This window comes from Gekko japonicus, unplaced genomic scaffold (genome assembly GCF_001447785.1).
Source record: "Gekko japonicus isolate JY-2015 unplaced genomic scaffold, Gekko_japonicus_V1.1 scaffold398, whole genome shotgun sequence".
NCBI lineage: Eukaryota > Metazoa > Chordata > Lepidosauria > Squamata > Gekkonidae > Gekko > Gekko japonicus.
Genome location: NW_015164676.1, coordinates 1,238,862 through 1,254,130, shown reverse-complemented (window position 1 = coordinate 1,254,130; position 15,269 = coordinate 1,238,862). Strand labels below are relative to the sequence as shown.

Sequence of the window (15,269 nt, the reverse complement as noted above, 5' to 3'; positions counted from 1 at the left end):
AAAAAAGGCTTGCAAAGGGTGAAGTGAGCTAGAAAATGCATGGGGGGGGGGGTGAGGTGGGATGTGAAATGTGAAAACAGCATGGAGCCGGTGTGTTTTTCTCATGGAGCAAAGAGGAACTCAGCGGGGCCGGTTGAGTTTGGGGGAACAAGGGGAGGGAGCCCCGAGCGGCTGCTTATCCTTGAAAAAACTGCAGGAGGTCACGGAGCTCCCAGCAGTTGCCAGTTTGGTGCCCGGACTCTAATCTGGGAGAACCAGGTTTGATTCCCCACTCCTCCACTCGCAACTGCTGGATGACCTTGGGCAAGCCACAGTTCTGTCAGAGCTGTTCTTGAAAAAGAGCAGTTCCTGCCAGAGCTCTCGCAGCCCCACCTGCCTCCCAGGGTGTCTGTGGTGGGGAGGGGAAGGAAAAAGGAGTTTGTAAGCTGCTCTGGTGGAGCTGCGGTGGCTCAAGTGGTTAAGACGCTGAACTGCAGGCTGTGGAAGGTCAGTAGTTCAGCAGTTCAAGACCCAAGTTGCTGTCTCTAGTTCCAGCTCCTGCCAACCTAGCAGTTTGAAAGCAAGAAATTGCAAGTAGATAAATAGGTACCACTTCGGTGGGAAGGTAACAGCGTTCCGTGCGCCTTGGTGTCTAGTCATGCTGGCCACATGACCACGGAAACGTCTTCAGACAGCGCTGGCTCTTCGGCTTAGAAACGGAGATGAGCACCGCAACCCTAGAGTTGGACTAGACTGGCTTTCGAGCAAGCTAACCTTTACCTTTACCTTTAAGCTGCTCTGAGACTCCCTTAGGTAGTGAAGGGTGGGGTATAAATTCAATCTCCTCCTCCTCCGCTTCTTTTTCTTCTGCCCACAGAAGGGATCTGGACCCGAATCTTCCACCAGAGACTCCCAGACTCCGGTATGGTACCGAATGTGCCTCCAGAACCTCAGCTCTGTGAAGATTCCCCCTCTGTTCTGGGCAGGGCAGCCTTCTGCTCAAGGCCAAAGCCACCCTCTCCCCTTCCTTTGCTGCTGTTCCCGTGCATGCCAGCCAAGCAAAGCGGTTCCTGCCTCCCTCTGCAGGCCCTGCATCTCACCCCTGTCTCCGTCTCCACCTCCTGCGGCGCTCGGATCAGCTCTGCCCTTGTCAGCGCTCTCACCTGCAACAACCTAGCACAGAATCTCACCTCCAGAAGCCCGAAGCAGCTGCGTTTTGCACCAATTGCAGCAACTTCCCAGCGGGGTCTGGAGCGGGAGGTGCGGGGGGACCCGCGCACCCAGCCCCGATGCCCACACAGCTCTATCAATAATGCATCCTGCACGCGGCCTTCCGCTCCTCGAAAGGGGAAAGCCGCACTTTCCTCAGGAGGCAGGCGGGGCAGGCGCCCCTCTTCCTGCCGCTTCGCATTTGCATCAAGAGAGTGGTTTCTGCACTCCAAAAAGCTTTTAACGTGGCGGCACAAATATCTGGGGCAGAGCTGGAGAGCCTGGCGGAGAGGGAAGCCTCCACATCTCCCGAGAGCTCCGTTGCCTCCAAGCAGGGAGGAGAGCCAAAACCCTGGCAGGGGAAGGAAGGAAAGAGGGCCAAGAGCTGAGGAGGCCCCTCTCCAAACCAGAAGGCCCAGCTGGAGGAACGGACAAACCTCTTCCCTGTGCCAGGGACTCTTCAGTGTCCATTAAAGGTTGCGGCTCTCCTGGCCTGAAAAGGCTTCTAACCACATTCATTTTACTGTTCCCCCCGCCCCCAGCATCCCCAGAAGCTGCTCTCTGCTTGAAGTGAACGGCCATTTTTCACAAGCAAAACTGCCCTTATGCAAGCCCCCCTCCCCACACCCAAGGACTGAGGACGCCCCTGCTTTCCAAAATTTATCTTAGAACATCAGAAGAGCCCTGCTGGATCAGGCCAGTAAAGGTCCATCTAGTCCAGCATCCTGTCTCACACAGTGGCCAACCAGTTCCTCTGGAGGGCCAACAACAGGGCAGAGAGGCCCAGGCCTTCCTAAGAACATCAGAAGAGCCCTGCTGGATCAGACCAGAGGTCCTTCCAGTCCAGCATCATGTCTCACATGGTGGTCAACCAGTTCCTCTGGAGAGCCAACAACAGGGTACAGAGGCTGAGGCCTTCATAAGAACATCAGAAGAGCCCTGCTGGGTTAGACCAGGGAGGGTCCCTCTAGTCCAGCATCCTGTCTCACACGCTGGCCAACCAATTCCTCTGGAGGGCCAGCAACAGGGCAGAGAGGCCGAGGCCTCCATAAGGACATCAGAAGAGCCCTGCTGGATCAGACCAGTGAGGATCCCTCTAGTCCAGCAACCTGTCTCACACAGAGGCTGATCAGTTCCTCTGGAGGGTCAACAACCTCCCCTGATATTGCCTCCTGGCTCTGGGATTCAGAGGTTTAGTGCCTCTGAATGAGGAGGTTCTCTTCAGTCCCTATGGCTAATGGCCACCGATAGACCTCCCCTCCACGAAATCTCTCGTCTATGCCTGTGGCCATCACGACATTCTCTGACAGCAAATCCCACATTTTAGTCCACTGTTGTGTAAAGTGGCAGTTCCCGTCTCTGGAGAGAAGAGGCAGGGGGAAAGGGCCCAGGCTTCCCTCCGATCCATTATGCAACTGCTGTTGCTTAAAGTTCAGCTACCAACGGAGTGTTTACAGACATGCCACAGTTACAGCAGGTAATTCTGCCTCCCAAATACCTATCAGCAGAGACACCAGACTCCGAATGGCGCTGCAAAATGCCACGGCTGGCACTTGGCGGAGTTTTATGCCCTCCGTACGCACAATCCCGGCAGCAATTAACATTCAGAAAGACTGCTTTCGCTGCCAGATAAAGACGGGGGTGAAGGGAAGGAGGAAACATGCAAAGCTCTCATTTGCCTCGCTCCCCATCTGCATTGTCGAGAAATAAAGTTCTTAAATTGGGAACGTGACAGATTATTTTCTTCTTCTTCCAGGAGGACGGCTGGCCAGAGCGAAACAGAGGAAGAGCATCCCAGCAAAGAGGAAAAGATGGGCAGGGGGCACCAGCCATTTGGCCTAGAATGTCTCCTTTTAAAGACTGGATCCCAGAGCCCTGAAGCATCACTGGGCGGCAGGGGGGAGGGACCCGGTGTCTCTGCCAAGCCTTGACCCCTCAGAACCCAGGTGGGACCCTCCAGGACACCCCCGTGCCCTCGTTTACCAGCGTGCCTTCTCAAGGCTGGGAGGCATCGATCGGGGGAAGGGATAGTTTGGTCCACATCGTCATTCTCATCACCACGTACAACGTTTGCATCTGGTCCATAGAGGAATCATAGAATGTTGGAAGGGACCTTGCAGGTCATCTAGTCCAGCCCCCTGCACTCTGCGGGAGCAGAGCCGAAAGGTAGCCCTGCAACATACCCGAAAGAGGGTCGTCCAGCCTCCGCTTGAACACGTCCACCGAAGGAGCACCCTCCACCTCCCGAGGCAGTCTGTCCCACTGCTCAACCACTCTCACAGTTAGGAAGTTTCTCCTGATATACAGCCGGTAACGACTCCCTTGTAATTTCCACCCATTATAGAATCATAGAATGTGAGACTTGGAAGGGACCTTGCAGGTCATCTAGTCCAACCCCCTGCACTCTGCAGGAGCAGAGCCGAAAGATGGCCCTACAACATACCCGGAAGATGGTCATCCAGCATCCACTTGAAAACGTCCAGCGAAGGAGCACACGTCACCTTCCGAGGCAGTCCGTTCCACTGCTCAACCACCCTTACAGTCAGGAAGTTTCTCTTAATATTTAGCCGGTTTCGACTCCCTTGTAATTCCCACCCGTTTGATCTAGTCTTGCAATCCGGAGCAAGAGAGAAGAGATCTGCTCCATCTCCTACATGACAGCCCTTCAGATACTTGAAGACTGCAATCGTGTCCCCTCTAAGCCTTCTTTTTCCCAGGCTAAACAGACCCAACTCTTTCAGCCTTTCCTCGTAAGACTTGGATTCCAACCCTCTCACCATCCTGGTCGCCCTCTTCTGGACACGCTCAAGCTTGTCAGCATCCTCCCTAAAATGTGGTGCCCCAAACTGGACACAGGACTCCAGATGAGGCCTGACCATAGCAGAATAGAGCGGAACTACCACCTCCCGTGATCTGGACACAAGGCTTCTGTGAATGCACCCTAAGATTGCGTTAGCCTTCTTCGCAGTCACATCGCACTGCAGGCTCATGTTTAGCTTGTGATCAACCAGAACACCCAGATCCCTTTCACATGTGCTGCTGTCAAGCCAGTGAGCCCATCAGTGACCGGGCTCAGTTTAAGGTACCGGCTATCACATGTGAAACCCTTCATGGCCTTGGACCCTCATTACCTGTGGGACCGCCTCTCCCCCTGTGCACGCCCACAACAGCTCCACTCATCTGAGCAGGGCGTTCTGTGGGGGCCAACCTGCAAATGGGCAAAAGCACCAGCTGCCCGTACAGGTGGCTTCTCTGTTCTGGACCCTGCCTTGTGGGCTGGCCTCCCCAAGGAGGTCAGGAAGGCGCCCGCTCTCCCGGCTTTCTGGAAACGATGAAAAACCGAATTATTCGAGAGAGCTTTTCTGCACACATAATAGGGTTGCACTGTACAAAACAGTTCACAAACTTATGGGGGAAAATTATTGGGGGCTGTGATCTGCATCGCTTACTGGACATAAGATCCTACCATGTAATTTTTGTGCCGTTAATATTCCTGCTTTGCTTCTGTTTTTAGACTTTTGGCTGGTTCTACAACCCTAACTCCAACTGCATTGCTTACTGGATGTCCCACCTCACTGATTGCATCGACTCACTCTGTGTAATCGCCTTCAGTCCATGTGAGAAAGGTGGACTATAAAAAGAGGCAGTTAGGTGTAGTGGTTAAGAACACCGACTCTAATCTGGGAGAACTGGGTTGGATTCCCCACTCCTTCTCCGCATGCAGCCGCTGGATGACCTTGGGCCAGTCACAAATTCTCTCAGAGCTCTTCTCGCAAGGGCAGTTCTGGAAAGAACTCTCTCAGCCCCGCCTACCTCACAGGCAGTGCTCCTTCTAAGCTGAGGAGTCTTGTGAACAAAAATTCTACTCTGTGAGCTACTGCCATTAAAGTTGCGAGGGGAAAATGTGGCTACTGCATACATTAGTTTGTTCTGAAGCCTTCCTTCCTGAGCTAAGACAAAAATGTGTGAGCTGGAGGCTGAAAAACTGTGAGCTAACTCACACTAACTCAGCTAAGAGGGAACACTGCTCCCAGGGTGTCTGTTGTGGGGAGGGGAAGAGAAAGGAGATTGTCAGCCGCTCTGAGACTCCTTTGGGTAGTGGAGGGCCATGGGGTATAAATCCAATCTCCTCTTCTTCTTCTTCTTCGTGAAAAAGAACAGTTTCTGTCAGAGCTCTCTCAGCCCTACCTGCCTCACAGGGTGTCTGTTTAAATCCAATCTCTTCTTCTTCTTCTTCCTCCTCCACTTGCACCTGGCTGGATGACCTTGGGCAAGCCATAGTTCTGATAAGAGCTGTTCTTGAAAAAGAGCAGTTCCTGTCAGAGCTCTCTCAGCCCCACCCGCCTCGCAGGATGGCTGTTGTGGGGAGGGGAAGGGAAAGGAGTTTGTAAGCCGCTCTGAGACTCCTTTGGGTAGTGAAGGGCAGGGTATAAATCCACTCTCTTCTTCTTCTTCGTGAAAAAGAGCAGTTTCTGTCAGAGCTCTCTCAGCCCCACCTGCCTCACAGGGTGTCTGTTGTGGGGAGGGGAAGGGGAAGGAGTTTGTCAGCCGCTCTGAGACTCCTTCGGGTAGTGAAGGGCCATGGGGTATAAATCCAACCCCTCTCTCTCTTCTTCTCTCTCTGCCGGTGAGCCATGGCTCCTCTCCCACTCAGTCGCACCACCTGCTGCCTGGCACTTTTAACTGGAGATGCCAGGGATTGAGCCTGGCACCTTCTGCATGCCAAGCGGAGGCTCTGCGACTGAGCCACACAAAAGGCAGTGTCAGAAGCCCAATTCCAGCCAACGACCTTGAATGACAGACAGTGACTCTGTAGGAAGCCTGGAGAGGCGGAGGCAAAGGCAAAGGGATCGGAGAGGGGAAAGCCCTCTGCCAGCAGACAGCTGGGTCCCAGAAGCTCATCTGTCACTATGCAGAGCGATGGAGCAGAGGCTGCGTGGAGCTGTGCAGCCCCCTTCACGGGACACGGCCTGCTTGGTGCTTTCATCTTCTAAAATATTATTTCGGGCTTTAAGAGAAGGAAAATCATCTCCCTTCCTTTAAAAAATAAATAACTGCAGAAGCAAAATACACACAAACGCACAGATTTCACACAATTGGCTGTGGTTCCCAAATCCGCACCACTCCCTCCGAAAAGAGAGCAAAGACGCTGAATGCTGTAGAGGCCACTCTTCCTTTACCAAACTCACTAATTAATTCAACTACAGCTCGCCTACTGAAAAGGAGTTTAGAGCCAGAGATAAGCCGCAAGGAACCGCAAATCCGTGGGAAAACGGATCCAGTAATACATTTGGACTGGAAGCATCCAGGGGTGTTTCCCGGAATTTCAGAATGTGTGGTCTGAATTATCTCTCTCCCTGAGCCGCACTGTTATTTCAGGCTGAGCAAGCAGCAGCAACCTCTGGCTTGAAGAGCCCGCGTTAGCAACGATCGGGGTGGGGTGGGGGAGATGCCAAGAGGCCTCCCTTCAAAAAGGACGGAGCAGGTGCAGAGGAGAGTGACCAAGGATATTCAGCAGCCTGGAGACCAAAAACCCCTGTGAGGAGAGGCAGAGGGACTCAGGAATGTTCCATCTGGACTAGGGTTGCCAGTCCAAAATAATCATGCCCCTGTATAAATCGATGGTGTGACCTCATTTGGAGTACTGTGTACAGTTCTGGTCACAACATCTCAAAAAGGATATTATAGCATTGGGGAAAGCGCAGAAAAGGGCAACTAGAATGATAAAAGGGTTGGAACACTTTCCCTATGAAGAAAGGTTAAAGCGCTTGGGGCTCTTTCGCTTGGAGAAATGACGGCTGAGGGGTGACATGATTGAGGTTTACAAGATTATGGCATAGAGCAGGGATAGTGTTGGGTATTACAAGTTGAAAACACTCAGTATATCCGGGGTTAAATGTTTGTTTATGTTACTCACAGGAAGTCACATGTTTCTCATGTAACCAATGTTCTTTAGCTGTAGAAAGCCCGGGAATTTTCTCCCTGATCTAGGAATCTGATTGGGCCTAAAGTGTCAAGGTGTATTAGCATTTTATGGCTTCTCTTCCCGTCTTTGTTTGGTGTTCTGAAGAAGAAGAAGAGTAGCCATAATCTCTCTCTTCTAGTTTTGTCTTTGTAGAGTAAGGATGTAGCCGATTATGCTCTGTTGTTATTTTCATCCCAGTTACTCTTCCCATGCTAGAATTTAGTAAAAACTTTATATTTTAATCACACAGGGACTCTCAGTCTGAATTATCTTACTTTGGCTCTCCTGGACTATCTTATCTCTGCTAAATACCATTTTTCAATATCTCACTATCACCCAACAGATAGATAAGGTTATGGGATAGAGCAGGCAGAGAAAGAAGAACTTTTCTCCCTTTCTCACAAGACAAGAACTCCTTGTGGGCACTCAAGGAAACTGCTGAGCGGTCGGGTTAGAACAGACAGAAGGAAGTCCTTCTTCACCCAAAGAGTGATTAACACATGGAGTTCACTGCTACAGGAAGTGGTGGCAGTCACAAGCCTGGGGACCTTCAAGAGGGAACTAGATAAGCATATGGAGCAGAGGTCCATCAGTGGCTATTAGCCACAAGGTCCAGATAGGGACTCTGGGTCTGGGGCAAGGGATGCTCTGTATTCCTGGTGCCCGAGGGGGACGGGGGACAGTGGGAGGGCTTCTGATGTCCTGGCTCCACTGCTGGACCTCCTGAGGACACCTGGCCACTGTGTGACACAGAGTGTTGGACTGGAGGGGCCATTGTCCTGATCCAGCAGTGGCTTCTCTTATGTTCTTATGTCTGGGGCAAGGGATGCTCTGTATTCTTGGTGCTTGGGGGGGTCACTAGTCGGAGGGGCTTCTAGTGCCCTGGCCCCACTGCTGGACCTCCTGATGGCACCTGGTGTTTTTGGCCACTGTGTGACACAGAGTGTTGGACTGGATGGGCCATTGGCCTGATTCAACATTGGCTTCTCTTATGTTCTTTTGGATAAGCATATGGAGCAGAGGGCCATCGGTGGCTATTATCCACAAGGTATAGATAGGAACTCTCGGTCTGGGGCAAGTGATGCTCTGTAGTCTTGGTGCTTCGGGGGGGGGGTCAATAGTGGGAGGGCTTCTGGAGTTCTGGCCCCACTGATGGACCTCCTGATGGCACCTGGGGAACTCCTACTAATAATGACTTAGCCCTATCTCACCTTCCTGAGTAGATATAAATCACCTGCCTACCATTTTCCTTCTCCTCACCTTGACACACAGAGAATACTCCCTCTTTCTCTGTCATACCTCTGAGGATGCCAGTCACAGCTGCTGGCGAAACATCAGGTCCTACAATGCCAAGACCACAGCCACACAACCCGGGAAACTAAAGCTTTTAATCTGCTCCCAAGGGGAAAGCTGACGGAAGCTGGGGAGCTTCTGGTTCAAGACAAGTCAGTCTAAAGGGGTGACTGAGTAAACACTAAGGGCAATATTGAGAGGAGCCTAACAGAATTTGAGAGTGAGGGCAGGATGGTGACCGAGGGCCACGTGTGGAGACTGAGGGGCCGAGGGAGGTGAGGGTTACTGGGGAGAGAAAAACTTTGTATGTGTCTACATGCCCATGCTAGAAGTCTCCAAGCCCAGATGGGGGAGCTGGAGTGCTTGGTGCTCAATGACAATTTAGATATAGGAGGTGTTTCAGAAGCATGGTGGAATGGGGGAGATCTACGGGACACAGTCATCCCTGGGTATAAGGTCTATTGGCCGGACAGGAAGGGACAGGTTGGGGGAGATGTTGCATAGAATCAAGTAAGTTAGAAAACATCAGGGGAATTAACTCCCCAGCAGGAGCGATATAGGTAGAAATACTGGGTTCTAAGAGTTACCTGAGCATAGGGGTGCACTATCGCCCACCTGATCAAACCCTTGAGGCTGTTCATGAGATGGAGAAGGAAAGGTGACTAAAGCAGACAATGTTGTTATACTGGGAGACTACAACTACCCTCACATTGACTGCGTAAACATGTGGAGGCGTTATGCTGTAGAAATAAGATTCCAAGACATCGTAGATGACCGCGCACTGGAACAGTTGGTCACAGAGCCATCTGGAGGACTAGTGATCTTGGTTCTGAGCCGGTCTCAACACCTGGTGAGAGATGTAGAGGCTGTTTCATCAGTTGGGAACACTGACCCACCATGCTATCAAGTTCAGCATTCAGGTCAATGGAAAGTTTCCCCCCCCCCCCAAGTCCAAAACTGTAACATTTGCTTTCCAAAGAGGGAACTTTACAAAAATGAGGAGAATAGGAAGCTGAAGGGGAAACACAAGAGAGTCATATCCCTAGAGGATGCTTTGTACAGCACAGTCCGTTTTTCTTCAAATGTGCATTCAGTAACTCTCAGGTTAAGTTCAATATGTGCACCACACAAGACGTGATGGAAACCCCACATTTAGCCACATTCTAGAATAGGGTTGCCAGGTCTGGGCTGGAAAATACCTGGAGACTTTGGGGGGTGGATCCGGGAGAGGGTGGGGTCTGGGGAAGGGAGGGGCCTCAGCAGGGCACAGTGCCGCAGAGTCCACACTTCAAAGCAGCCATTTCCTCCAGGGGAGCTGATCTCTGTCAGCTGGAGATGAGCTGTAAAAGCCGGAGATCTCCAGGCCCCACCTGGAGGCTGGCAACCTGTTGGCGTTTCAAGTTGCTTACACTTCAGTCATTACAAATGTTTTTTGTTGGCAAACAGGACGTACATAACGAATCTACGTCGGGAAAGTTTGTGGGAGTTGTTTACCCTAATGAAGTGACCTGTAACCTTTGTATTGGTCACCTAACAACTTGTTTGTGGAAATGCTTTATTTTTTTTTAACTCTCTTTTTATTCATTTTTCAAAACAATTCATTACAATAACAAACAACATTCTTATTGGCATTTATGAGACCTACATACCACACAAACCACACTAACGTTTATCACTGCTTTGATCTAGCATTCATGTATTCACAAGGTTTATGGCTCTTTGTGTGAATCAGACAGGAAGTGCTCCTCTAAAAGCCAACACAGATAGAAAGATGTAGCTGTTAGCATTTAGTACTGAAAGTAACTGCAAGTATGTAACCTTTTCATTTTATTTCTTTTATCCAAAGTACCTTACCCGTGTTTTATTTTGTTTTGTAGTAAAGATATTTTTCTTTTACTAATGTGGCTCTTTGCAAAACGACCATCGATCTTGAATCTCAGAATCCCAACACAACCCTATTCTGGACCGCAGTTTCACTGGTCAAGTGTGCTTGCACGTCGACTCCGGCTTACAAAGAGATTCACACACACACCACGTATATGCAGGTTGCACGTGAGTTCACCATGAACACCCCAACCAATATGATGCACAGGCAGCCTTAAGATACAATCAAATTCTGCAATTTGGGGTGTCGTGGGGAAATGGGCGGCTAAACACTGCCCCCTTCCACCCCTCCATCGGCCTTCTCCGCCACTCAGGACTGCTCTGAGGCAGAAAGAGGAGGTCCAGTTCCAGACTGTGCTCCTTCAGACAGCAGCAGCTGGGTCTCAGATTTTAAATGCTCTCCGATAGATAAATAAAAAACTTCTTTGGTTGTAGAAAGTCAGGAAGAAAGACTTTGCCCTGCACTCTCTTTACAGGTGGGGCGGGGGTGGGGCGTGAAGGACCACCATCCCCGAACGTGCAGCCAGGTGTTCCAATCCAGAATTCTGCCTCCTCTTCCTCCTCCTCGGGACATCTGTGCAAACTGGCTCTCAGCCTCATTTCCGTGCTGGGAGAGCAAACGGCACTGCACTTGTATCCTTTGGATAAGCCTGTGAATCGCGTTCCCTGAGAACATCCTCAGTTTGCATGCTCAGGATCCCTGGATATCCAACGACGCAAGCACCCAAATTGCATACACACCCCGAGCCCAACCCCGGGAGGGCCACACGACACCCCCACTAGAAGTCGGCAACTAGGTGGCCGCAAGTGATGCAAGTGACGCACGAGCACCCTTCCCGAAATGAATGGCCCTGCTTTAAGAAGCCAGACAGAAGACAACAACACCGACACATTCCCCCCACCCCCAATCTGTCTCTTTGAGCCATCGACAGAGGCCCATTCCAAAGCACCCCTGAAGGTCTAAGCTCTCCTCCAGCCCTTTACCTGGGCATAAGCCACAATCAAAATGCAACACATTCCACGTTTCATGTGACAGATGCCCTCGAAATGCTGGCCTCAAGACGGCACACCCTCTGCAGTATCTGCCCTGGGGCGCGACATGCCAGGATTCGCTTTCACTCGAAGAGTAATTACCCTGTGGAACTCATTGCTTCAGGATGCAGCAAGGATCACAAATTTAATGGACATTAAAAGAAGATTAGACAAATTCATGGAGAGCAGGTCTGTCAATGGCTAAATGGAACCTCCATGTTCAGAGGCAGTAACACTTTGAACCCAAGTGTTGACATTGGGGGGACAAAAAAGGGGTTTTTTTTGTAACTTGCTGGTAAGCCTTGTGGGTCTTCTGGCTGGTCAGTGTGGGACACAGGAGGCTGGATTAGATGGACTACTGGACAGATCCAGAACTACGGCTGTCATGGGCTCTAGGATTCAGAGGCTTAGTGCCTCCGAATGTGGAGATTCCTTTTACTCACCATGGCTAGTAGCCACAGATAGACGTCCTCCATGACGCCATCTAATCCCCTTTTAAAGTTGTTTATTCCTGTAGCCATCGCTATATCAATTCCACATTTTAATCACTCTCAGTGTAAAGTAGTATTTCCTTTTGTCTGTCCTGAACCTACTGCCCATCGGCTTCATTGGATGCCCTCGAATTCTAGTATTTTGGGAAAGGGGGAAAAAGTTATCTTTGTCCAGTCTCTCCACTTCATGCATCATTTTATAACGAAGAAGAAGAGATTGGATTTATACCCCGCCCTTCACTACCCAAGGGAGTCTCAGAGCGGCTTACAAACTCCTTTTTCCTTCCCCTCCCCACAACAGACACCCTGTGAGGCGGGTGGGACTGAGAGAGCGCTGACAGAAACTGCTCTTTTTCAAGGACAGCTCTTATCAGAACTATTGCTTGCCCAAGGTCGCCCAGCAGGTGCAAGTGGAGGAGTGGGGAATCAAACCTGGTTTTCCCAGATTAGAGTCCGCACACTTAACCACTACACCCAACTGGCTCTATCATGTCCCCCAAACTGGGCTGGAGTAACCCTATAAGAGCCAGGAGACTGGGATGAAAGCACTTGGCTACGCTCACTGGAAATGCACCTGCTTATGCCCGGCATTAGAGGTATCCTGCTGGATCAGACCACTGGTCCATCTCGCCCAGAATTCTGTCTCACACAGTCGCCAGCCAGTGATCATGTAGGGCCAGAGAGTCCCAAAAAGAAAAGAGCTGGCCCTGAAGGGTATTTATCGGTTATCTTCTTCCTGCATATAGTTTTGCTTCTGCCATTAAGTAAAAAACCTACACAGAGGCTGTCAGACATGCATGTGCCAATTCCAACATCTTGTCTGAAGCAGGGCAAAAATTAAGTCTCAGCCATCGTCGGACTTGCTCGTAGGCAATTGGCAAACTGATCCTGGCTTCGCTCTACTCTGGCTGCTGTCAGAACAGTTTGTAGATTCCTATGTATGAAAACATGTCTATCCTGCCTTTGGCAGGAGTCAGGGTGGCTTGCGATATGCAATTAAAACATCAAACAACAACAAAACCACAAAACCACCACCTAATCAAGTCTAATAAAATGCCTGCGGCCCATATTCCAGTCAAAGTTCCAGGGAATAAAACAGCCTTAAGGTGTACTCCTGAAAGTTTCCAAGGATGGTGCCCCCCCCACCTCTTTGGGGAGGCAATTCCACACATGAGGAATATCCACAGAGAAAGCACGCCCCCACATCGACGCCGTGTGGGCCGCCTTTAGTGCGTGGAAGCACTCAGAACATTATACTCAGGAAATCACACGGATCGTCACCTTTGCCTAGAAACACTCGGCCAACGGACGTGATGGATCAAGACCCGAAAGACAAGCCGTGCACTTACTGAGCTGTAGAGGTAGCCCTCAGCATTCATGGCCACGTAGAGGCCCGCCTTCACGCCCTGGATGGCCACCACACGCAGGCCCACCGGGATGAGGTTGAAGAGGGCTGGGGGAGAGAAGAGGGGGGAAATTAAGCAAGAAGGGGAAAGACGTCACTCAGCTCCCTCCCCTCCAGGGAGGCAAGGCCACACACCAATGTCCCCTCTAAGCTGTGGAGTCTTGCGAGCAAAAATCCTACTTTGTGAACTCCTGGGCATTAAAGCTGTGAGCGAGAGATTTGGCTGCTGCGTAAATGAGTTTGCTCTGGAGCCCCCTCCTTCCTGAGCAAAGGCGAAAATGTGTGAGCCGGAGGAGGATAAAAAAGCTGTGAGCTGGCTCACACCGACTCAGCTTAGAGGGAACACTGGCACACACCAACACTCCCCCAAGTTTCCTCTGTGGAAGCCAGAGCCCAAGTTACACCAAACAAGGGGCGGAGTGACCCTCCGAGGCGGGCGGCTGATCTCTTGGCCCCACAGCATGGAACAGGCCTCTTGGCCATGCTGTGCCCTCCGTGCAAGAGGAGCCGGCATTTGCTAAGCCTCCCAAGGGCCTGCCAATCATCCCGGAGCCTTCAAGAGGTCCAGTCCCTGTGCTGGGGGCCAAGGTGGGGCTGGGCGGCAGGTTTTCTTTCTCTTCCATCGAGTTGCTGACTTACAGCGACCCCGTAGGATTCTCAAGCCGTGAGACAAACGGAGGTGGTTTGAGAAAAACAGAGTGAGTATTGGAGCACCGATATCTTATTTTTACTAATTTTAATTAACTGTAGTATTTTGTATTACTGTATTTATATTGTTCTTATTGTTATAATCTGGCATTTGCCCTTGTTAGCCGCCCTGAGCCTTCGGGGAGGGCGGGATACAAATCCAAAGAATCTCTCCCTTATAATAAAAGAGTTTTGGGTGCCAAAGTTCTAAAATGCACTTCTTTAGTGTTAGGCCGAAAAAACTGCCACTCGGAAGACACTGGCTGGGTTCATTGGCTGCTTTGTGCAGTCCCGGCCAGCATTCCAAGGTCATTTACATATGGAAGCTGATTGGACTACACTCTATTCCACACCTGAAACTCACCCCCCCCCCGCAAGGCAGTTGGAATTTTCAGTTGGGAGAGGAGAATGATGTCAGCTGCTCCCTAGGCAGAGGCTGTGTGTGTGTGTGTGGGGGGGGGTTGTAAAGACAGACAGGCAGATAAACGTTGGCTGATGGTTGCCAACTCCAGGTTCGAACTCCAGGACATAGGGTTGCCAACTCCAGGTTGGAAACTTCCAGGATATTTTAGGGATGAAGCCTGCTGAGGGTGGGATTTGAGGAGGAGGAAGAGGGGGACCTCAGACAGATACAATGCCATGCTGCCCACACTCCAGACAAGCTGTTGCCAGTCTCCAGGTGACAGCTGGAGAGATCTTAAAGCTTTGGTGCTACTTCAAAGTTCCCCAGGAGCCCAAAACAGAGAAGTGTTTTGGAAAATCTTGAGGAATTGTTTGGTGCATTTACGATGGGGCTCCTGGGGAACTATTGTTGCCAATCTTGGCCCAGCAGCCATCAAACCATTCTCTTCAACCCCCTGCTGTGCAGCTGACTTCCCCCTAGGGTTGCCAATCTCCAGGTGGGACCTGGAGATCTCCCACTGCTACAATTGATCTCCAGATGACAGAGATCAGTTCCCCTAGAGAAAATGACTGCTTTAGGAGGGTAGACCCTATGACATTATACCTGCTGAGTCCTTCCGCCGCCCCCCGCCCAATGCTGCCCTCTACAGAATCCACCCCCCAAACCTCCAGGTATTTCCCTCCGTAGAGCTGGCAACCCTACATTCCCCTCAGTGCCTGTTGGGAGTGGGTGGTGGGGGAGGGGAAGGGAGCAGGCGACCGGTCCTGGAGTGGGGGGGTGGAAACGGACCCGGCAGCCGGAGGCTTGCACCTCCAGTCGCCGGCCCTGGAGTGAGTGGGGTTGGGTAGGGGGAAACGGCTCCTGCGGCCGGATGTCGGCCCTGGAGTGGGTGGGGGTGGGAGGGAAAACGGGCCCTGCGGC

General features: G+C 51.2%; 1 protein-coding gene across 1 annotated transcript in view; it reads right to left on the bottom strand.

Moving 5' to 3' along the window:
- FGF12 (fibroblast growth factor 12) overlaps positions 1 to 15,269 on the bottom strand; it is a gene marked incomplete at its 5' end in the record, with an annotated part of 146,516 nt that overhangs the window by 84,025 nt on the left and 47,222 nt on the right. The window contains one exon of the mRNA XM_015409280.1: positions 13,203 to 13,306. Coding sequence (XP_015264766.1) covers positions 13,203 to 13,306 — 104 coding nt within the window. The remainder of the gene's footprint in view (positions 1 to 13,202; positions 13,307 to 15,269) is intronic.